Source organism: Manis javanica, chromosome 16 (assembly GCF_040802235.1).
Source record: "Manis javanica isolate MJ-LG chromosome 16, MJ_LKY, whole genome shotgun sequence".
Classification (NCBI taxonomy): domain Eukaryota; kingdom Metazoa; phylum Chordata; class Mammalia; order Pholidota; family Manidae; genus Manis; species Manis javanica.
Window position 1 is genome coordinate 65,963,311 of NC_133171.1, and position 25,405 is coordinate 65,988,715.

The window sequence follows — 25,405 nt, forward strand, 5'->3', positions numbered from 1 at the left end:
TAGCTAAAGTGGTGAGTCCCTGTAGGGCTTTAGTAATAGTACCATCAGAGGCAGTATTATTTGGGATAAAAGTACAATATTTTCTTCCTAACATAACAGACTCTTTTTCTGCTAACATATACTATTCTGTTTTCTCAGGCCATCCTGCTGATAGCATCTAGTTGACTAGCTACTCCTTGAAGAGCACCCCTGGTATAGTTAATGATCTAATCTATGTTTTTGTTGATGGTGGACCACCAAAATAGTGCTGACTCAAATCTTGCAGCTATTTGGTTTATAGCTTTAAATTCACCAGAGACTCCCCCCTGGGGACTCTTATTGAGTCAATGTATATACATTTGACTTCTATGAACATTTTTTTTTCATTGGGTGTAGAGAGAAATGCCAGGGTAAATGGAATGGCCAATTGGACTAAAGCACAAGTCCCAGTCCAGGTGGGTGGCAACGAGTAGCACAGGTTCCCCTTTCCACAGTACCACCAAACATCCACTCAGGGGATGCATAATTTCGAGGAGTTGTCCTCTTTAGAGGCATTTACGACATGGGTACAAGTCAGTAAGTTCCCCACAGGAGTTTTGAAACCTTCCCCTTGCCTAGAGAGGCATGAGGAGTGATTCATCTTCCCTGTGGAAAAAGAGGGGATTGCCCTTGGGTCTGACTTCTTCAGTGCATGAAAGAGTAAAGACAAGCCCTTGCAAGTCTCATTTCCCCAAGCCTCCTTGTCCTGGTACAGGGCCAACATGCAGTTCATCACAGTGGGGTCTGTGTCCCAGCTGAGAGGGAACAGGACCACCTGCGCCTGTGGCCATCTAGCAGCACATGCGCAACAATCGCTTTTATTCAAAGCGAGTACTGAAAATTTAACCCACTCTACCCAGGCATTGGTGTCTCTACAACCTATTTCTATTTTAAGATTCTGTTTTAGGTATTTTATCTCTGTTACAGACTCTAGGGTCATTTTGGGGAAGCTCTGGCTCAACATTTTCCTCAGGATTGGGGGTGGCCACTATGGGTGAAGTCTTGCCTTTGATTAAATTTAGACCAAATCTTCCCACAGGACCTACTCCAATGACATCTGCACCGAATCCATCTTGAGGTTTATGTATAGTTAATATAAGGTTACACTGTCTGTCCTGGCAATTGTCAGGACGAATTCTTTTAGCTAAATGGAGCTTTCTTTTTAAAGATTTTTCTAACTGCATGAGGGGCTGTCCACCCTTGAAAGTGGGTAGTCTACCAAACACTGTTCCACTTTGGACATGGGGGCCTACTTGTCTTTGTTATTCTATTAAGATGTGTCCATTCAGGACAGAGATACTTATTATCTCCAGAAAGCTGTCTTTGGTCATTTAGGTCACCACAATAGAGAATCTGACAATCATGAAACCTAATGGTTTGGGGCTTGATGTTTTAGTAATGTTGATTACCAGTTTGACAGGATAACCAGGAGTTCCTTCCCATTCTAGGGCTTCCTGTGACTTGCCTGTGAAATACAGAGTTAGAAGGATAAAAGTTAACATTTTTAGGTTCTTTTTAGTTTCAGCCTTAAGGGTTGGTTCGCCACCTGGGACACCTGCCAATTCTGTTTTGTCCCCAGATCCCCCAGTCAGTTTCTTTACTCCGGTGCAATGAGTCCAGCCCTTTCCAGCCATCTTCACTGCATCTCAAGTGATCAGGAGCACTTGGGAGGGGCCTTCCCAGCTGGGCTGGAGTCGATCTTTCCAGGATTTTACTAACACCAGGTCTCTAGGCTGGAAGCAGTGAGTGAAGAACTCAATTGGGGGAGTCTGGGCGAGGAATCCTTTCAGCTTAAGAGAAGATAAGTTAGAAGACATGACCAGCACATATTCCCTTAAAAATTGATTTTTTGTTTCCACAGTAAGCAAGTCTGTTGCGCTTCCCAGATATGGTAGCTCATATAATAATCATTATTCCCTGTAGTTCTTCTGAAGTAAAATGACTCCTGTTATATGAATCAACATTTTCTATTAACACAAACCTAGGAATAACTTGCTCTAAAAGTAACTTTATCACTGATCTTGCCATTGCAGTTGTTAGTGGGTGGGCCTCCACCCATCCAGTGAGATGGTCAACAATCACTGCTAAATATTTAAGCTTTCCCACTTTTGGCATCTCAGTAAAGTCAATTTGAATACTTTGGAACGGTCTTATTTTTGGGAATCTCCCTCTAGATACTGGCTTTCTCATACACTTCTTAGTAATTCTTTGGCACATTATGCAGCTCCTACAAACCCATTTGGCAATAGTGTAAATGCTAATGCACCCATAAACCTTTAGCAAAGCCTGGGGACTCCAATGGCTCCCTGTATGTAACATGTTCATCAGCTCTCTCATAATAGGCTGGCCGATCATTTCTCTCCCATCTGGTAAAGTCTACTTCCCTTTCTCATCTCGAGATGCCCCCACCTCCTGTAGCTTCTTAATCTCTTTTTCAGAAAACTTTGGGATCAATGAAATTTTAGGGATATTTGGAGTGAGGTTCAAAAACCTAATTTCATCTTCAGATGCAGCCTTTTTAGCAGCTACATCAGCAATCCTATTACTCGTTGCTTCATAAGAACTTCCTTTCTGATGACCATTCACATGCATTATAGAAATCTCAGCTGGAAGTACAAGATTTTCTAGAACTTCCTTAATTAATTCCCCATGAATCAATTTCATATTTTAAAATTTGAGACTCTATTAGCCAGGGCCCAGCCCACTGATTAAGTAGAACCTTGTAAACAGCTTCTTTAGTGATGGGAGTGCCAGGACTGGGGCAGTGACTAAGGATTGCTTTCAATTCTTCTAGAATTTGCAGTTCCCCTGGGGTCCATTGGAGAGGGTCTGGCTCTCCCCCTCTAACAATTTGAAATACAAGCTTCTAGCCTCTCTTCTAACAAACACTTTGAGCTTCTTTCAGTAATTCCTTTATAGGTTTCTCATTCCATCCATTGAAATTCTGTAATTTCTTAGCAATATCTGGCCAACTTTTGGTTACAAAATTGACTTTTCTGGGTCAAGTCCTGAATACTTTCTCATCTGGTCCCTGAGTCTCTGTGAAAATGCAGTTGGGGTTTCTTCCTTTTCCCATTGGACTTCAAACACCTTAGAAACATTTTGAGATACTGGGACTGATTCCCTAATTCCCTTTATAATTAGCTCTCGAAGATCCTGCATTTTAATTCTATCCCCTAGATTATTATTATCCCATCTAGGACCTACATTTGGGAACACTTGTTTTCCCCTGACTGGACACCCTGGCCCAGTGGGTGTTTTTGTTCCCACCTCTCACCATCAGGGAATATGATATTCATGATGGACATCAGTTCAACCTAAGTATATAAATTAGGTCCCAGGAGTTGATCTAGTTGGTTCACTAGGCCAAGGGGATCTTCTACCTATGCTTAAAATTTCTCACCTCAGTACCCATGAGGGGAGCATTAACAAATTTCTCCTTGTACTAGTGGGACCTCTCTCAATGGAAACATTTTGGGATTCCTGGTGGACTCCTCAGAAGGCAAGAGGAAACTCTAAGCCCTTCTTACATTGTTAAGTATGGGGAGAGGAAATCTTGGGGCAAAATACCTCTAAAAACTGAAATCAGTCAAAGGGAGAAATAAAGTTTAAAATCTATTTATTACTCACAGGCTGCAGTTTGGGGCCGTTTCTCTTTCAGGCTCCAGCATCAGCCAAAAACCCGCCCTCCCCCTCACCTCTCAGGTACAGAATAGCCCTCCATTGCCCAGGTAATTACCCATTGATAGGAGATGAACTTCTCTGAGGAAAGCTGCAAATGCACTAAAGCCATACTTCTTTCCACTTCTGAACGCCTGTTGATATGCAGATATGCCAAAGCCAGGGGAGATATTCTGGAAATGTTAGTTTTACCCATAGGGAGGGAGACAAGAAAGTGGGTCCCAATGTTAAATAGATATGAGTGGGGTGGAAAGAGAAAAAGGCCAGGAAAGTCCACTAAAAAGACCCAGAGTTAATTAATTAAAGCTCAAAAAGACAGGAACAACTTGGCCTGGAATGTTTGAATATTCCTCAGATATAGGAGAGGGTACTTCAGCATAGCCTGTCATTATTATGTTAATCATACAGGCCCAGCCTCTTCTTTTCTTTTTTAACTTTACCTGTATGTTATTTTTTTTCTTTCCAACCCCAATCAAAGTGTGCAACCCAGGCAATCAATTTAGCATGCAGGCGCAGCCGTAAACAACAAAGCAAAAGGCAGGAAGGATTTCATCCCAAAGATTGCATTTTAATACCCAGGAGGTCAAGAAGCAAGACTTTCAACTTACTCACTAGCAGACAATAACTCTGCCTTCCTTGGAAGAAGGGCAGCCAGTCCTGATATGCTCCCAAACCAGCAAACTGCTATCCTGGGAGGGGACTAAAAGCAGTCAATTTCTTGTTACACTAATTTTGCAGAATTACCTAGAGGACTGATAAGAAATATAATGTCTCATCAAAGATACTTGAGACCACCTAACAATTCTACACCTCCAGGTCCCGGCCACACTCTTAAAGAATCTTTATAAAGGGAACCCCCAATCCCTGGGGCGCTCCTCTCTCCGAGGCCACTGGCACCCTCAAAGTGCACAACCTTTTAACTTCAAACTTTCTCTCTCCAACCTCTCAGGGTGCCCCTCCCTCCTGAGGCGGCCTCACTTTCTCTGTCCAGGAGTAACTCCAAACAAAACTCTCACTCCGCCTCACCGCCGTGTCCCCACCCCTCAACTCGCCGCTGCGGCTGGACAGGGAAAGGGACCGAGGAAAACACACAGTGCTCTCCCAACACCAGGGCTTGCCCTGGGAGGTCTCTTGTATTTCCTCCTCCCTAGCTTTCCCTTCCCTGGTGTCGAGAGGAAATAGGGGAAGCACGCTTGTTAACCAACAGATTCCTCAGGTGAACTGGAGGCTTTATTACTGTAAAAAAAATAACTCAAACATGGCAAAGCCAGTTTTCATCTGATCTAACTTTAATCCAGACAAAACAGCAAAATTCGATTATCTTCTGTTTGTCCTTAACCTGGTACAGGAGGTTTCCCCCCAGTACCGTAACCTTCACCCCAGCAGGCTATCTGGGGAGAATTCCAAGGGAGCTCATCTGGTTCCCTTTCTCTGCTTCCCTAGGCCTAGAATTTGTATTTCCCATCCTTCAGGAGGTCCCTGTGTACTCAACCCCCATAATGGAAGTTTCTTGCACACACCCCGAGATTACACGTCTCAGCCACACACACACTCAACCTTTGAAAAATACCCAACCACCATGGCAGTATTTATAGCCCAATTTTCCCACCTTGGCTCGTGCACGAGTTTGCCTGGTTACAGCGGTGCCTTTGTTTTCTCCCCTGCGTCGGTCACGCTGTCTCCGCACAACAGTCTCGGGTCTCCCCTTGACTTCCGTGCGACGGTGAGATGCCCAGACACAGCGGCCCACCCAAAGCCAGGCAGGACGCGTCTTTCCACTCTGCTTGGGCCCCCACCACACACAGGCAAGAGGATTCCAGACAAGCCCCCAAATTGTGAAACACACTCACTGGTCCATATTCAATAACTGGACACAGAGACAAAGAGAACAACGGAGTGAGGCTTTAATGATCTTGCAAGATCGGGGGTCTGGTGGGCAGGCACACCTGGGGAGTTTGGCGCCAATCTCCTAGTATGTGAGTCCCTCCCCTGGTTCCTCATTGGCTGAGTACTACAGGGTTCACATTCTTCCCCGGACGTCACCTAAGCCAGTTATATCTTTCCTTTACATTTGTCTTAATTTTATTGGTAGGTTTAAAAAAACTCAAACAGGTATTGCCAGGCCCTTATCAATTCCCCCACCCCCTCTCAGCCGGAGCAGCTTCCACCACGTGGCCCTTTGTTAATACCTTAATGTTAAAATGTTTAAACATCCTAGTGGGAATAAATTACATTTAGGTTTTATACTCTTTCCTAACAGCTATGACCACTTTTGATAGTAGGAAGAGGAGGGACAAGCACGGATACGGGAAAATAAGTTTTCCTCCCTCTTCTTTCCAACTCTTCCAGGATTGATGCCTCAGTTTTGAGGTTCAGATATTTGATTATTGAAAATTATGGGTCACTCAGATTGTTGTATGTCAGACACCCATATTCTCAAAATATTTGTAAACCAGGATGTTAATTTGTGAGTTTACAGTTAGGAACTGTTAAGTGCCAAATGAATCAGAAAAGTAGGCAAAGGAGGCTTAAAGGCTAATTTATTATTTAATTTGCTCTTCCCCACTTCAGGAATATTTGTCAAAAAATTAGTATGCTTGTACAGAAACAATACCCCTTCTAGCTTTATGTTGCTGAAGATAGATTGAAGTTCTAGATTCCATAGGCCAACTTTCTCCATGGAATTTATTGTCCTTTCATTACTTCCTTTATTGGAAATTACAACTGTTTATCTTGTAGAATATTATTACTTGTTATTATTTCCTAATGGCACCTTGGGAAACTCCTTATACTCAGAAACACCAAATTATTTTTTGGGGTGGATTACATTAGATCTAAAGCAGTGATTTTTTTTCAACAATTAAGAAGCTTCTAGGCTCTGGAGTTATAGATTTGAGTCTGATTCTTGATTGTGCTCACTGTATGGCCTCAGGGTAAATTATTTAATCTCTGCCTCAGTTTCACCAAATGTAAAGTAAAATGGGGATAGTAAGATTCAACTCACAGGGTCACAGAAATAAAATTATGTATGTAAATCAGTGGCAGACAGCATTTGGCAAACAATAAATACTAAATAAGAAATCTAGTATTGCAAAAAAACAATTTGGTTATGCATTTATTTTTTTGATTCAACAAATAATTTTTTTGGTATCTACTATGCACCACATTAAGCTTTTAACATCTTTGCAAATGTTATTTTACTAAAACTAAAAGCCCTTTCCCCATTCCTTGCTTGACCAACTCCTTCTTTCATTTTGCCACTTAGGTGTCAAAATGCCCCAGGAAATCTCATGCTCTGGCATCAGGGTTAGGGTATCCAGCAGTATTACCATAACACTAAGCACACTACTGTGTGGTGACTTTCTTACATTTGACTTTGGACTCTGAAAATAGGGAATGTTTATGTTTGATCCTTATCTGTTGTTTGGCAAAGAGAAGGCAAACAACAGATACTTGCTGTTTACCAAATAAAATGGGTGGGAATAGTTGATAGAGGAAGGATGGTAATACAGTATGATAAATGAGAATTTCCACCTATTCAGTTATGACAGCCACTTAACTGGTATCCCTCCTTCAGTTCTTCCCCTTACAGCCTACTACCCATGCATCAGCCATATACACACATACAAACTTAGATTGTCGTTTCTCTGTTCAAAACTCTAATAGTATCCCATTAAAGAAAAATTACAACCTGGCGGGTCTTCCAATTTCTGGCCCCTGGATATTTCTTCAATCATAGTACCACTCTTCCTCACTCTCACTCCAATTCAGTCACTTCGGCCTCCTTGTTCTTCCTCAGCATGCAAATCACATTTTCACCTCATCTCTGTATTTTGCTATTGCCTCTGCTGGAAAGCCTTCTCTTCATATTTACATCTTTTGTTATTTTATTTTGTTAAGTGCTGTGCTCAAATGGCATCTAATCAGAGAGGACTTCCCTACTTAAGGCCCTTAGTCATATAAATTTCTGTCTACCCCTCCTTCCAAACAACAGAATATAAGTTTGGTGAAAACAAAGACCTTGTTTGGTTTACTGCTGTACTCCTAGCACTTGGACAATGCCTAGCCTGAGAAAAAGGAAAAAAGTGTAAGGACTGAAAAAATGAAATTGTTTGTATATACAGAATATATATTTATACAAAAAAACCCCCAAGAATATACAGCTATATAGGAATTAATGCAAGTTTAGCAAGATTACTGGATAAAAAAATCAACTTTAGCTAAAAACAGAAAATGTAGTAACTAAAACTACACATAAAATAGCATCAAAAAGTATAAAGTCCATAAGAAATATTAACAAAAGAAGACATTTATGGAGAAATTATAAAACTTTATTGAAAGGCATTTTAAAAGCTTAAATAAATGGAGAACTATACGATGTTTATGGATTAGAAGTCTCAATATTGTAATTTATAAATCTAATACAGATCCAATAAAAATTCCAATATTTGATTTAGAACTTGTCAATCTAATTCTAAAAGTTGTATGGAAGAGCAAATCAAGGCGTATAGACAAGAATAGCCAAGTATATAAGAATGTAAGAGTTTTTAAGAATAGTCAAGATACTCCCAAGGAAGAAAAATTTGGTGGTGATATTGGAGGATGAGATGGGATTTGTCCTGAGGTATAAAGACTTTTTTCTAACGTTTTACTACTCAGGATTGTGCAGTACTGCCACAGGTTAGACCAATTGACCATTGAGTCAGAAACAGAAACCATCCACAGACTATCCCCTAACCCCTAACACACACATAGAAGCTTGATTTATGAAAGACCCAGTGTTACAGATTAGTGGGGAAAGGATGAAGGTTTCAGAAAATGGTGCTGGGACATTATATGAAAAAAATATTAGATTGAGCTTCTATATCATATTGTTCACAAAAATCAGTTCAGGAGTACTCATTTCAGCAGCACATACACTGAAAATTATTTCAGGAAAGACTAAAACCAAATGTGAAGACAAAACTATAAAACTCTCACAAGACATAAAGAGTATCTTTATGACTCTGGGTAGGAAATAATGACCCCTTCAGCAAGCCAACTTGTATCCAGCTTTAAAAGATACTTTTCAAAAACAGATGCTTCTAGTAGCATGGGTAACCATCCATAACATTTTACAACTTACAAATTCCCCTTTCCAAAAAGTCAAGTCTTCTGCTGCTGCTTTGAGCAGGAAAAGTTTTCAGAAGGGATGGATATTTCACATGAGACACATAAAAGCTTTCCACTGGTCAACTCTGACATGGAGGAAAGGAATTAAACACTACAGGCTAATCAATAGGATGATCCACAAGCTACAAACAGGAATCTTGGCTCTTTTGAGCAACACCGCCTTGGTGTTATCAACGGAAGGATGAGGTGTTACCCAACACAGCTGATTTTAGGGGTGCTGAAGCCACATCACAACTCTTGATTTCAGGAACTATATGCTGATGGCATCAGGAAAGGAGAAGACATGAAATTTTGCTTCTCCATACTGTAAGGCTTCTTCTGAGCCAAAGTGGCTGATGTGTGAATTTCAGAGAATCTCTCCTGGTAACGAAGAATAATCTTCATAAATGAGGATAGAAAATCCTATTTTCTCTCATTTCAATCCAGGTTCTGAGACATTCTGTTAGTGGTATTTGTACTTTCCACAAAAGACAACAACAAAGTGTCCTATATGCTGACAACCTAAGTTAAAAAAAAAATCTACATTTTTATAAAACTTGATTTAAAAAAAACTATTTCAAACAGTAGAGTCACTAGAAGTACAGAGCTATCAAAAACAGTATACTTCACTTGGCATCCCCAGTGCCTTCTGCCTTCTGTGACTGGGCTGTGGAGGCATCTTGGTTCTTTGCAGGGTTGCTCCCATCCTTACCATTATCTGCTTTCCCCTTTCTCCTTTTGGGGAGCTTTTCTCCCTTCTTTGCAGGAGCCTTCTTAGGCTTGGGCTCTGGTTTTGGAGGGGCAGGTTTAGCAGACAACCTTGCCGATCTCCTCTGTGGCTCATCCTTCACCTTCACTTTGTCACCTTTAGTGTCTCCTTTTGCCTTTCTCTTGGGCATGGTAGCAGCAGTGCTTCGCAGATGGCTTTGCCAGTCCAGGGGATTCTTCTGTCTTGCTCACTCTGCTCCTAGAAAGTTTTTTTAAAAAATAAGACACAAAAAGTATAAACCATTAAGGAAAAAACTGACAAATTTAACTACATTATAATTCAAATATGACTATATTAAAATTAACAATTTGTGTAAATAAAAAAGCATGAAAAAAAGTAAAAATTAAGTTGCAAGCTGGGCAAAGATATTCATAACACATATAATTGGCAAAGGAATAGAATCCAGAATATATAAAGAATATCTCCAGATCCGCAAGAAAAAGACAAAATGAAAATTTAAAAACAATGGGCAAGAAAGTGTTAACAAGTACTTCTCAGGAGAAGCAAGAATGGTGAATAAACACATAAAAATACACTCAGCCTCAGTAATATTGGATATGTATACTAAAATCATAGGATATAACATTTCACATCCATCAAATTGGTGAAAACTAAACTGACAATATCAGAGGCTCAGCAGATGTGGAACAATTAAAACACAAACTGCAGGGGTGTGTGTTTATGTGTGCATACACTGGTATATTTACTTTGGAAAACAATGTGGCATTATCGAAAGCAATTTCACTTTTAAGTGTTTACCTAGAGGATTTCTTGGAGGTGTGCACAGGAAATCCCTCCAAGAATGTTTATAGCAACTTAAAAAACTGAAAACCGTCCAATGTCCTTTAATATTAGAATAGATAAATATATTTTGGTAATATCTACGCAAGGGATTACTATTCAGCAGCAGAAATAAATAACTATAGCTACATGCAAAAATATGGATAAATCTCAAGAATATAATGTTGAACAAAAACAGGAGGCTGCAAAATATGAAAAGTATAGATCTATTTATAAGTGTAAACTAAATAACAACACTTAGGCTACAAGCATGTAGTAACACTAAAAAAAGCAAGGGATAAATATAAAAATCAGGACAATAGTACCTCAGAGGGGGTTAAGAAAGGGATAATAGTTGGAGAGGTCATGGGGTAAGGGGGTGGAGGTGACATTCTCTTCCTTGAACTGGGGGAAGGAGGAGGGCTACTGCTAATATACCATTGTTCTCTATACTTCACAAAAATAAATTTTATGCATCTGCTCAAGAATAAAAACTACTTAGAAAAGGTAAGTAGGCCAGAGCACAGATTCGGGGCAATATAGAATAGATAGTGATTTATTTTGAGTTTGAGTAATTAGGATCTGGGCGTATGGCTGGCATTCACAAGTACTGTGTGACTTTTTAAAAGCTTTAGGCCAAAATTAGCTACTCATACCTTCTGTCCCACCTTTAAATGTTTCCTGGGTAATTCTGTAACCCTATGCTCTCTCACATCCCATAACATTTTCAGAAAAAAGAATCATTACCTTGTTTTCAAATTTCTCCAGTTTTGTTTTATTTTTGCTGGACTTCACTATCTAGACATAGTGGGCAAAGATGGTTCTTGAGCAAACTTAACATTTTTTTATTATGCTCCTTGGAAAAGCAACCACTTGTAAATGGTGCTAAAACATCAAATTATCTACTTTTCTCCCCATTTTCTCACTATGAGCAGAATATCTGGTAATTTTGCATTTTTCCTTCCTTCTTGAGGCACAGAGGGAGAAATTAGAGTCAATATAAAGAAAAGGGAAGAAAAAAAGTGGGAGTTCACCTTAAATAATTTCTTTATTTATAGTGCCTAAATTATTATTTCCCTTAGTACCTCCTAAGAAATTTTGGGAACAGGCATTAAAATTGAGAGGAGAAACAGTTTTATTCTTAGAGTGAAAAATAATTCACTGGAAACCAATGGGAAATAAATTGGAACCTTCTTTTCCTTTACTGTGCTCTCCCCTTGCCTTTAAATATTCTAAATTACTGAGGGGCCAAGTCCCTGTTGCCACAGAGACAAACAGCACGCAGTTCTACTGATCTAGCTAGACCAACCAGCTCTCTCCCAGGGGATCTCCCCTAGACAGATGAATTCACACCTAATTATAGCCCCCTTTCTCTCTCTCCCAAATGCACCACTAAAGAAATGTTTGAACAATTCTTACAGAATGAAAGTTTTTTAAAACTCCAAATGCAGACAAAGAAAAATATGTCAACTTCGGGTATGATAATGGTGTGCCAAGAAAGGAAAAGGTAGGAAAAGACAACTGTTCTTACAATCAAGGAACATGTTGACAGAAATTTTATGGTATGAAAATTGGTATGGTCTAACGTTATAGGGTGACATGGTTTATGCCTATTGCCCTAGTATAATTATTAATAGTGCTGTCTCTCACTCTCAAAAGTGTGTCAACTTGGACAGTAAGTGATAAGGTCATCCTAAATAATCTGTATATATTCTTAGAGGTCTTTTTGTTACCAGAAAAAGAGAGAGGAAACCAAAGGGTGAGCTTTTGTTCCAGGATACACTTCCCTAAAGAATGGACACTCCATACCATTCTCCTTCCATCTCATTCCAAAATTGTGTTTCTTAGCCCATGTCCTGGTGTGGGAATGCTCACAGTCTGTTTCCTGGGCTCAGTCTTCTTCATGTTAGATCCCTTGCAGTCCATCCCAAGCAGGGGGCCATGATCGCCACATGTCAAAGGCCGAAACACAGTAGGTGACAATAAAGATAAACTCCAGTAAAACAGGCTACTGGCTGGATGTTGTATCTGAGTACATCAACATGGATTAGTTCTTTAAAACTCACCTTTAGGAAGCTTATCAGGAGACCAGGTGGCTGACTCTCCACAGACCTTACAAATGTAGGAGATATACACAAATAATGAAAAAGGGACAGTGGGGTAAAAGGTCATTTCATTTCCAGGAACGCCAAGAAGGGTTGGGGAGGGAGGTCCTCTTACTATACAGTGTTACTAAATTATTCAAGTTTGAGCATAGGGGACTTTTTTATGCTACTGTAATGGTGAATACACAACATGCATTTGGCAAAACCCACAGAACTACACAACACAAAGAGTGAACCCTATGGACTTTCGTTAATAACAATGTATAGATATTGGCTCATCAACTGTATTGGCTCTAACAATGTACCACACTAACACAAGTTGTTAACAAGAGGAACTGTACTTTCTGCTCAATTTTTCTATAAACCTAAAACTGCTAAAAAAAATAAAAGGTCTACTAATATAAAACAAACAAACAACATTTTAAGTATAAAAAAAAGAAATAATTGGTTAGGTAATAAATATAGAAGTCATAGGATTACAAATATCCCATCATGAATTATTATTAATTGGTAGATAAATCTCATAAGCAACTTTATAACTTTGGGAATAGAGATAGACTTCAAATGGCCTCACCAAGGCAAGAAATCATCAAGACAGGTGATTTTCCCAAGATATGGCAAAAATTTTTATAGTTTAAGGAATCTAACAACTCTTAACAAGGACAAAATTATATTAACAGAAAACAAAACTCAAGTTAGTGAAAGTTTTGAATTACTTATCTTCATATTGCAAAGAACTGGACTGGAATTCTTGTGAAAGTTCTCAATTTAATTCTTCATTTAATCAGATTGCTTGTTTTATAATGTATAAAAGGTCTCTCCCTCAGCAGCATTAGGGGAGAGGAAGTATTTGCTCCATCCTTTTCTTAAAATCCTTTTGTTACCTATAAAGACTTCTATTTCTTCACTAGAAAAAGACATCTGAAGTTCAAATTAACTGGCAGAAACAGCTTTAAGAAAAAAAGACTACTAGTGAAATAAAAGGCAAATAATGTATCTTTTGCAATAGAAATATGCAAATGATGAGTAAAAAGAGATGTAGGTGTGCTAAAATCTGGGATTTATTTATGGGAATTTACCAGTTGGTGTCAATAATGTACGTACTACAATGATCTGTGTCCCCTCCAAATTCATAGGTTTAAGTCCTAAACCCAAGTACCTCAGACTGTGACTGCATTTGGAGATAGGGCCTTTAAAAAGGTAATTAAAAAGTAAAATGAGGACATATGGGTGGGTCCTAATCCAATAGGACAGATGTCCTTACTAGAAGAGAGGATCAGGACACAGACAACATGATCGGATAGAGGAACATATAAGGATGCAGCAAGATGGTGGCTGACTGCAAGCCAAGGAGAAAGTCCTGAGAAGAAACCAAACCTGCTGACACCTTGATGTTGGATGTCCAGCCTCTGGAACTGTGAGAAAATAAATTTCCGTTGTTTAAGATATGCAGTCTGCTATTTTGTTATGGCAGCTGTAGAAGACTAATACAAGAGGGAAGAGTGTAAACATCTTAGTGACTTATGACAGAACTTGGATTAATTTTGAGGTTTTGCCCAGCTCTAAAAATGATTTTTCCATGTTTTTTTCTTTCATTATGAGTTTGTCTCCAATGTCTATGGAACAAATCCCACCTCATCCAATATACACCACCACCCCATTCCCAGCAAACAGCCAAGGCACATTTTTGCACCGTCCTTTTGCTTTCTTGACTGTTACTGAACTGAGTTTCTGGGAGAGAGTTCTAACTTGGGTTCTAGTCTCAATGCCATCCCAAAGTCAGAGAGCCATTCGCTTCTCTCTGTATCTTACTTATGGCAAGATAGTGCCTTGGAGTTGGAGGCAAGGCCTGGAAAAAGGTTACTAACACCAAGCTTAGGAAAGAGAGAATAAAGGATATGATAATAAATAAATAAAGGATCATATGCAAGACATAGTATGCCACAGTAGCAAGAGGTCAGATACTGTCAGTTAATCTCCAGGCCCTATTTGTTCTCTACGTTCCAAAAGAAATACAAGTCAAGGCAGGCAGCCTGAGCTTCTATTTGAGGTTAAATGAGGGATACTGGCAGAGAGAGGAATGATAGGTAGGGTGAGAAATGGAAGAGTGAGAAAAGGGTAGTACCATAGCTACATTTTGCCAGAATGCACCTGGTTGGAAGACAAGGACAGAACCATAGGCTTCTAAAGAGTCTCCCATCTGTAACAGACTGGGTTGGCACATGTTCAGACACCCTGCTAAAGTACTCCTGCAAATTGGCATCAAAAATGGAGAGGACAAGGAGGCGGAGCCATGATGGCGGCATGAGTAGAGCAGCGGAAATCTCCTCCCAAAACCACATATATTTTTGAAAATACAACAAAGACAACTCCCTAAAAGAGAAACCAGAAGACACAGAACAACATCCAGGCCACATCCACACCTGCGAGAACCCAGAGCTTCGCGAAGGGGGTAAGACACAAGCCCCGGCCCAGTGGGACCCGAGCGCCCCACACCCCAGCTCTGGGTGTGAGGAGAGGAGTCGGAGCGGGGAGGGAGAGGGAGCCCAGGACTGCTATATAGCCAGCCCTAGCCATCAGCAACAGAGCGCAAACACAGTGCATGCGTGGGGTCCTGGATACTAGGGAAACAGGACAGTAAGACCTGTGAGCAGGTCCCTGCAGCTGGCGCCCCGGGGACAAAGAAAAGCGAGTGCTTTTTGTAAGTCTTAAAGGGACCCCACCGCCGGACAGAAGTGTCCTGGGATACTTAGTTCAACAGCAGGGAACTCCGGGCACCCTAAACTCCTGGATAGCAGGGCAGCTCAGAGGCCCTTCATGGAGATAAACAGCCACCCAGCCATTCCCCCTCCAATGCGGCTTCACTGTATCGGAGCAGCAGCCCAAGGCAGGCCATGCCCACAGCAACAGTGGAGATAAACTCCATTGCAGTGGGGCAAGAATCAGAAGCCCTGTCTGCATGCAGCTGCCCAGCACAAGCCACTAGAGGTCGCTGTTCTCCCAGGAGAGGAAGTCCACAAACAAACCAGAAGGGAACTTCTGCCAGCCATCACTCATGCCAGCTCTGCTATCTCTATCGCCATGAAAAGGCAAAATTTGAGGCAAAGATTACAGACACAACACCTGAGAAGGAGACAGACCTAACCAGTCTTCCTGAAAAAGAATTCAAAATAAAAATCATAAACATGCTGACGGAGATGCAGAGAAATATACAAGAGCTAAGGGATGAAGTCCGGAGGGAGATTACAGATGTCTGGAGGGAGATTACAGACGTCCAGAAGGAGATTACAGAAGTGAAACAAACTCTCGAAGGATTTATAAGCACAATGGATAAGATGCAAAAGGCCATTGATGGAATAGAAACAAGAGAAAAGGAACGCATAGAAGCTGACACACAGAGAGATAAAAGGATCTCCAGGAATGAAACAATCTTAAGAGAACTGTGTGGCCAATCCAAAAGGAACAATATCCCTATTATAGGGGTACCAGAAGAAGAGAGAGAAAAAGGGATACAAAGTATCTTTGAAGAAACAATTGCTGAAAACTTCCCCAAACTGGGGGAGGAAATAATAGAACAGACCACAGAAATACACAGAACTCCCAACAAAACGACCCAAGGAGGACAACACCAAGACACATAATAATTAAAATGGCAAAGATCTAGGACAAGGACAGAGTTTTGAAGGCAGCTAGAGAGAAAAAGGTCACGTTTAAAGGAAAACCCATCAGGCTATCATCAGACTTCTCAACAGAAACCTTACAGGCCAGCAGAGAATGGCATGATATATTTAATGCAATAAAACAGAGGGCCTTGAACCAAGGATACTGTATCCAGCATGACTGTCATTTAAATATGAAGAAGGGATTAAATAATTCTCAGAGAAGCAAAAATTTGAGGGAATTTACCTCCCACAAACCACCTCTACAGGGTATTCTAGAGGGACTATTCTAGACGGGAGCACTCCTAAGACTAAATAGATGTCACTAGCTAAAATAAAATCACAGCAAAGAAAGCAGACCAACCAAATACTAACTAAAGGCAAAAAATAAAATCAACAACCCACTAAAAGCAGTAAAAGGAAACACGAAAGAGCACAGAATAGAACAACCAACATATAAAGAATGGAGGAGGAGGAATAAGAAGGGAGAGAAGAAAAGAATCTCCAGACAGTGTATATAACAGCTCAATAAGCAAGCTAAGTTAGGCAGTAAGATACTAAAGCAGCTAACCTTGAACCTTTGGTAACCACGAATCTAAAGCCTGTAATGACAATAAGTACATATCTTTCAATAGTCACCCTAAATGTAAATGGACTGAATGCACCAATCAAAAGACACAGACTAATAGAATTGGTAAAAATGCAAGACCCATCTATATGCTGCTTACAAGAAACTCACCTCAAACGCAAAAACATGCACAGACTAAAAGTCAAGGGATGGAAAAACATATTTCAGGCAAACAACAGAGAGAAGAAAGCAGGGGTTGCAGTACTAGTATCAGACAAAATAGACTTCAAAGCAAAGAAAGTAACAAGAGATAAAGAAGGACATTAGATAATGATACAGGGCTCAGTCCAACAAGAGGATATAACCATTATAAATATATATGCACCCAACACAGGAGCACCAGTATATGTGAAACAAATACTAACAGAACTAAAGGGGGAAATAGAATGCAATGCATTCATTTTAGGAGACTTCAACACGCCACTTACCCCAAAGGACAGATCCACTGGACAGAAAATAAGTAAGGACACGGAGGCACTGAACAACACACTAGAACAGATGGACCTAACAGACATCTATAGAACTCTACATCCAAAAGCAACAGGGTATACATTCTTCTCAAGTGCACATGGAACATTCTCCAGAATAGACCACATACTAGGTCACAAAAAGAGCCTCAGTAAATTCCAAAAGATTGAAATTCTATCAACCAACTTTTCAGACCACAAAGGTATAAAACTAGAAATAAATTCTACAAAGAAAACAAAAAGGCTCACAAACACATGGAGGCTTAACAACATACTCCTAAAAAAATCAATGGATCAATGAACAAATTAAAATAGAGATCAAGGAATATATGGAAACAAATGGCAACAGCAACACAAAGCCCCAACTTCTGTGGGACGCAGTGAAAGCAGTCTTAAGAGAAAAGTATATAGCAATCCAGGCACACTTAAAGAAGGAAGAACAATACCAAATGAATACTCTAACATCACAATTATCGAAACTGGAAAAAGAAGAACAAATGAGGCCTAAAGCCAGCAGAAGGAGGGACATAATAAACATCAAAGAAATAAACAAAATTGAGAAGAATAAAACAATAAAAAAATCAATGAAACCAAGAGCTTGTTCTTTGAGAAAATAAACAAAATAGATTAGCCTCTAGCCAAACTTATTAAGAGAAAAAGAGAATCAACACGCATCAACAGAATCAGAAATGAGAATGGAAAAATCACGACAGACTCCACAGAAATACAAAGAATTATTAAAGACTACTATGAAAACCTATATGCTAACAAGATGGAAAACCTAGAAGAAATGGACAACTTCCTAGAATAATACAACCTTCCAAGACTGACCAAAGAAGAAACACAAAAGTTAAACAAACCAATTATGAGCAAAGAAATTGAAAAGGTCATCAAAAAAACTACCCAAGAACAAAACCCCCGGGCCAGATGGATTTACATCGGAATTTTATCAGACATACAAAGAAGACATAATACCCATTCTCTTTAAAGTTTTCTAAAAAATAGAAGAGGAGGGAATACTCCCAAACTCATTCTATGAAACCAACATCACCCTAATATCAAAACCAGGCAAAGACCCTGATGAATGTAGATGCAAAAATACTCAATGAAATATTAGCAAACAGAATTAAAAAATATATCAAAAGGATCATACACCATGACCAAGTGGGATTCATCCCAGGGATGCAAGGATGGTACAACATTCGAAAATCCATCAACATCATCCACCACATCAACAAAAAGAAGGACAAAAACCACGATCATCTCCACAGATGCTGAAAAAGCATTTGACAAAATTCAACAACCATTCATGATAAAAACTCTCAGCAAAATGGGTATAGAGGGCAAGTACCTCAACATAATAAAGGTCATATATGATAAACCCACAGCCAACATCATACTGAACAGCGAGAAGCTGAAAGCTTTTCCTCTGAGATCAGGAACAAGACAGGGATGCCCACTCTCCCCACTGTTATTTAACATAGTACTGGAGGTCCTAGCCAGGGCAATTAGACAAAACAAAGAAATAGAAGGAATCCAGATTGGTAAAGAAGAAGTTAAACTGTCACTATTTGCAGATGACATGATACTGTAAATAAAAAGCCCTGAAGACTCCACTCCAAAACTACTAGAACTGATATTGGAATACAGCAAAGTTGCAGGATACAAAATTAACACACAGAAATCTGTGGCTTTCCTATACACTAACAATGAACCAATAGAAAGAGAAATCAGGAAAACAACTCCAGTCACAATTGCATCAAAAAGAATAAAATACCTAGGAATAAACCTAACCAAAGAAGTGAAAGACCTATACCCTGAAAACTACAAGACACTCTTAAGAGAAATTAAAGGGGACATTAACAAATGGAAACTCATCCCATGCTCCTGGCTAAAAAGAATTAGTATTGTCAAAATGGTCATCCTCCCCAAAGCAATATACAGATTCGATGCAATCCCTATCAAATTACCTGGAACAAATAGTTCAAAAATTCATATGGAACCACCAAAGACCCCAAATAGCCAAAGCAATCCTGAGAAAAGAAGAATAAAGTGGGGGGGAATCTCACTCCCCAACTTCAAGCTCTACTACAAAGCCATAGTAATCAAGACAATTTGTATTCGCACAAGAACAGAGCCACAGACCAGTGGAACAGATTACAGACTCCAGACATTAACCCAAACATATATGGTCAATTAATATTTGATAAAGGAGCCATGGACATACAATGGGGAAATGACAGTCTCTTCAACAGATGGTGCTGGCAAAACTGGACAGCTACATGTAGGAGAATGAAACTGGACCATTGTCTAACCCCATACACAAAAGTAAATTTGAAATGGATCAAAGACCTGAATGTAAGTCATGAAACCATAAAAGTCTTAGAAAAAAACATAGGCAAAAACCTCTTAGACATAAACATGAGTGACCTCTTCTTGAACATCTCTCCCCAGGCAAGGAAAACAACAGCAAAAATGAACAAGTGGGACTATGTTAAGCTGAAAAGCTTCTGTACAGCAAAAGACACCATCAATAGAACAAAAAGGTACCCTACAGTATGGGAGAATATATTTGTAAATGACAGATCCGATAAAGGCTTGACATCCAAAATATATAAAGAGCTCACCCACCTCAACAAACAAAAAACAAATAATCCAATTAAAAAATGGGCAGAGGAACTGAACAGACAGTTCTCCAAAAAAGAAATTCAGATGGCCAACAGACACCTGAAAAGATGCCCCACATTGCTAGTTATCAGAGAAATGCAAATTAAAACCACAATGAGATATCACCTCACACCAGTAAGGATGGCTACCCTCCAAAAGACAAACAACAACAAATGTTGGTGAGGTTGTGGAGAAAGGGGAACCCACCTACACTGCTGGTGGGAATGTAAATTAGTTCAACCATTGTTGAAAACAGTATGGAGGTTCCTCAAAGTGCTCAAAATAGACTTACCATTTGACCCAGGAATTCCACTCCTAGGAATTTACCCTAAGAATGCAGCACTCCAGCTTGAAAAAGACATCTGCACCCCTACGTTTATCGCAGCACTATTTACAATAGCCAAGAATTGGAAGCAACCTAAGTGTCCATCAGTAGATGAATGGATAAAGAAGATGTGGTACATATACACAATGGAATATTATTCAGCCATAAGAGAAAAGAAATCCTACCATTTGTAACTTCATGGATGGAGCTAGAGGGTATTATGCTCAGTGAAATAAGCCAAGTGGAGAAAGACAAATACCAAATGATTTCAATCATCTATGGAGTAAAAGAACAAAAGGAAAACTGAAGGAACAAAACAGCAACAGAATCACAGAACCCAAGAATGGACTAACAGGTACCAAAGGGAAAGGGACTGGGGAGGATGGGTGGGTACGGAGGGATAAGGTGGGGGGAGAAGAAAGGGGGTATTATGATTAGCATGCATAATGTGGTGGGTGGGAGAAAGGGGCGGGCTGTGTAACACAGAGAAGACAAGTAGTGATTCTACAACATTTTGCTGTGCTGCTGGACAGTGACTGTAATGGGGTTTGTGGGGGGGACTTGGTGTAGGGGAGAGCCTAGTAAACATAATATTCTTCATGTAATTGTAGATTAATGATAACAAAAAAAAGAGAAAGAAAAAGGGGATTATGTCCTGATAGGATAAAACTAACTGCAAATTAATGATTAATGCATGCTTTACATATCCTTAATTTTGATCTTTTAAAGGGTGTCAGATGATCAGCTATGGAAGTACATTTTTCTTATAATATTCCTTTCTTTTAAAAAAAAAAAAAGCAGTTCCTGTGTGGTGATCTCCAATAGGTTCTTCACAATGGTATAAATGTCATATAAAAGTGTAGGCAAAGGGTTTGTTTGTGTTTATACAGCGGATCAAAGCCTAATTTGGCTACCCAGAAAATGAATTAAGATACGATATGAAGAAGAACTTCCAACATCAACATCCTCTGGAAGAGTCATTCCAGAAGATGATCATCAAAAAACTTCAACAAAGATCCTGGCACTGTTGCAGTTGTAGCTGCATTCATCCCACCAGTTCCTGGACTTGCCCACTGGAATGAAGACGGAGATATCTAAGCTGGCCTGTGCATACAGTAAAACAACAAATTTGACTGGATCTATACTGCCGGAACTCAACCAAGAATTAGAAGTGCAAGTTGCAGTGCTCCAAAGTCGTGTGACTATAGACTATCTACTGTTAAAAAAACATGGGATGTGAACAACTGTGTTGTTTTAATTTGTCTGATTTTTCTCAAACTATTCAAATTCAGTTAGACAATATCCATCATATCATTGATAAGTTTTCACAAATGCCTAGGGTACCTAACTGGTTTTCTTGGTTTCACTGGATATGGCTGGTAATTGTAGGTCTGCTTTTGTTATGTAGCTGTATTCCTATTATGTTAATGTGTGTACGCAATTTAATTAGTTTGTTAAAACCTATACATGCTTACGTTACTCTACAAGAAGATATGTCAAAGAAATAATCAATCTTCCCATGTTTTCTTCCGTCTGCTACTTCTATAGCTTTTCTTCTTCCTAATTACAACCCTTTAGCAGAATTCGTGCCTCATATCGAAAATTACCGAGTATCATAATTCTTCCAAGTGGTAATGATACCTCAAGACAAATGCTGGGCATAGAAGCCACAGGGCATAAATCTGCAAAGAAGTAAAAAGCTAACCTTTTCAAAGAATATTGCTTCTCTCTCATTTACCAACTTCACATTTCCCTGTATGGCCCCAGAAGATGACTGGCTAGCCAGAGACAGGTAAGATTCCTCAAGGGAGCAACAACCTAAGACAGGCACAGTCGCAGGGGGGCCATCAGGTGAAAAATTGGGGATCAACAGAGGTGAGGCTTAGAACCTCACCCCCCCCCTGTTTTGAGAGAAATCTTCTGCATCTGTGGATGTTTTGTTGCCCTTGTCTAGGTTGGATTAATACTTAGTCTATAGGCACAGACCTGATCATCTACATTTGCCCTCTTACAGCACTAAATTATGTTTTCTACCTTTATCTTGCATCTACCTACCACTTCAGCATTTTATTTAAAAATAATAATAATAAGGGAGAAATGTGGGATTCACATATACATCAAGTATAAAAATGAAACGAATAATCATATCTGACTTGTTTATAGTATATGATGCGTGATCAAAACTGAAAGTTTCTGTGATATGACTGCCCTTGCACTGTTCACCATGTAAGAACTTACTCACTATGTAAGAACTTGTTCACCATGTAAGAACTTGTTCGTTATGCTTCAGAAGATTGGAGACTGTAGAGAATTAGGCTTGGGGTTGATTAGTGATTGTGCATTGAGTCCCCTATACAGAATTATATTGTTGTTAACGACCATTTGATCAATAAATATGAGAGATGCCCTCTCAAAAAAAAAAAAGAGAAATGGAGAGGACAAATCTACCTCACCACCTGGGCTCCAGAGACCCTTGTTTCCTTGCAGCACACCACATTAACTGGGTTTTATTTCTGAGTGGTTCAGAGGGGATTTTAAATGAAAACGTTTTGGACAAATTTCTATTGAGCACATGTCCAAGCTTATTATGTTGCTAACAAGGGAACCAATACCATGAGCTTTGGGAGGTATAAAAATGGAGTAATAGGTCTGGGAAAGCGAATGTCTATACTGTACAAGTGGCCTGTTTAAAATAAAAGCAACACAAAGAAGCTCATTAGGTAAGAACTGCCTTTTCCTTTCTTATGGCCATAAAAAAAACATCCTATTCATATCAATCATTTGAAGGAACCTGGGGCGATGTGATCTGAACGACCAGGCTTGGCTAACTCTTAAAAATAGTAATAGTAACAGTAATACATCCAATAAGGAAATCCTGAGGTTACTAGGTGCAATATCAAGACTTCTTTCCCAGGAGGGCATTTGATCGATCCAATTTACAAGTGTCAGACAGAAGTCAGAGATCAAACACCAGGGTGCGAATCCTGATTTTAAACAGGTGCTTCCAGCTTCAAGGCAATACTCAGAATACACAGCCGGTCCATTTCTTAACTTTGTGATTTTTTTTTTCTTTTTGACGAAGAAAGCAGGAGGCCAAAGCGGAGGTCTTACCGCTCTTCGGTGGTCGGGTTAAGTAGGGATTTCCCGAAGGTGAAGCCCCGTAAGCGGTAGAGACCCGGAGTTCGAGGCCAGGCCAGCCCAACCCTCCCGCCAAGACCTCTTCCGGGCCACAGCTCTGGGGCTCAATCCATTCCAATCCCCTTCTTGCCTCCCCTTTTTCTATCCTACAGTCTCCGAGAAGGGCTTGCTACCTGTGACCCTACCTCCCGGATTCCGCCTTTTCCAGAGATTCACACTCGGAGCCCAGAAGGGATGCTGCAGTTACTCTGGATACTGGCAGGCAAGGTGGGGTCAGGGACCGAGGTCCCTAATCACGACGAAGGCCAGATTGCAAGAGGCTCCCAAGTATGTGGAGGGAAGCCGGACTGCTCCCGTTTCGGAGACGCACACTAGCGCCACCGAGGTACTTACCGTAATCTCGCGGCCTTCCTAAAGGCACGGGGCTACCAGCTGCGGCCCTGGCCGCGCGGGGGCCCTCGGCTGGGGCAGGGCCGGCGCGGACCGCGGGATACCGCCGAGACGCGCGGAGCCCGATGCTGCCTGGAACAGGAAGGTCGACGACGGCGAGGATGCGCTTCCGGGGCTGAGGACGTCGGGCCGCCTAGCCCTGCAGCCAAGGAGAGCCTAGTTCTTGCCTCGCGATACTTGTGTCAGCCTGCTAGGCCGTCGGACTCCGCGCCCTTCTTAAGCAGTAATGGCTCGGCACCACGATCCCTGGCGACCAAGACAAGAAGAAAAAGCGGGGAACGTATTTGTGAAGTCGTGAAATTAAAAAAAGAAGAAAATAAAGCAACTCTTGAGGAATTTGTTTAATAATAGGAAAACACCTTGTTTTGCCCAGCCCTGAACCGAGAATGTATCGCCTGGGAGTCAAACGTGATAACCACTACACTATAAGCACACAGTAAAAATTCTGCTTCTGGAGAGAGGGGTTCTCCCTGTGGAACATGCCCCGCCTCTCGCCCTATCCTAGCGAGAGTTCGGTGTTTCATGTACTTAAGCGTTTGTATACCGCTCTGGAGTGCACAGCTCTGAAGCCAAATCCTTAATTATTTATTCTGGAAATTACCGGATAGAAGGAAAAAGAGTGACTTTAATTTTCATGAATGACCTTTCACCATTACTTCTCAATCTGAATTTCTGGATTTTAATTTTTTTTCATTTGCTTAATAGGTTACATCAAAATTCCTTCAGCAGGGATGGACTAGACAGATGAGGCGTGACACGGGGACAGGGTACATTTCTCTAGCTACGCTTTGGTTAGCGTCACCGCATGGCCAGATAAGACGTTTCCTCCGCAAAGGAGTGATGACACCGTGTGTAGCGGAGGCAGCTTTCCGTTCCTGACACACATCTAAATAAATTTATCGCACAGGAATTTTCTAATTCCATCGTGTTAGGAATCAGTTGTCCGCAGAGGAGGGTAGTGAAACTACCACGGACTTACCGAGCCTGCCAAGGCTCGAAGTAGGACTTTTCTGATCCGTAATTAGACACATTACCCTTTGCGCCACTGACCCCGATACGTAAGCAGTTTAACGGTATGTCTTAATCAGAAGTCGTAACTTTCAAGACTTCAGCACAGGCCCTGGTGCAGGCTTCGGGTCTGTGCTGAATTCTTCAAAGTTAGGTTTTCCTGGCTAGTCCAGGCTCGCAGCGCGTGGACTGTCCGGTGGCCACTCCTGCCCGCGTCCCAGTGTCCGTGCTCCTTTCTCGGTCTGTCTGTGCAGAAAAAAAGGCGCTGGGAGGCAAGGCCCGGCATCCTCTCTGCAGCATATCACCTCTCCATTCAAGCATTCATTCAACCAGTGTTACCTTTCAAGGCTCTGGAAATACAACCGCGATGTGGTCCCTGCGTTCAAGAAGTCGTGGGCATAGAGGAGACGATAATAAAGCACTAAATCAGTAAAATAATGGCGATAAAACCTTGGATTTTTTTATTTAATGGGAAAGAATAGGAGAGCCCAGCAGGGAGGGTGATGAAAGAGCAATGCGAGTATCAGGGAATAGAGGAACTGGAACTGGGGACCTCTCT

At 40.6% G+C, this 25,405-nt stretch overlaps 1 protein-coding gene and 1 long non-coding RNA gene across 7 annotated transcripts in view; both read right to left on the reverse strand.

Annotated features, from left to right (window-relative positions):
• LOC140846802 (uncharacterized) overlaps positions 1–25,405 on the reverse strand; it is a 477,545-nt gene that overhangs the window by 103,892 nt on the left and 348,248 nt on the right. The gene's annotated exons all lie outside the window — the stretch shown is intronic.
• Positions 5,587–23,950, reverse strand: HMGN4 (high mobility group nucleosomal binding domain 4). 5 transcript variants are annotated; one of them, XM_036998510.2, is made up of 4 exons: positions 23,782–23,948; positions 12,466–12,511; positions 12,209–12,313; positions 5,587–9,817 (listed from the first exon to the last, which is right to left on the reverse strand). In XM_036998510.2, exon 4 carries the CDS (start codon positions 9,747–9,749, stop codon positions 9,477–9,479), a length of 273 nt encoding a protein of 90 aa, XP_036854405.1. In that variant the 5' UTR covers positions 9,750–9,817; positions 12,209–12,313; positions 12,466–12,511; positions 23,782–23,948; the 3' UTR covers positions 5,587–9,476. The 5 variants fall into 5 exon arrangements, with proteins under 5 accessions (XP_036854405.1, XP_036854407.1, XP_036854406.1 ...); XM_036998512.2 differs by lacking the exon at positions 12,209–12,313 and having other exon boundaries at positions 23,782–23,950; XM_036998511.2 differs by lacking the exon at positions 12,466–12,511 and having other exon boundaries at positions 23,782–23,947.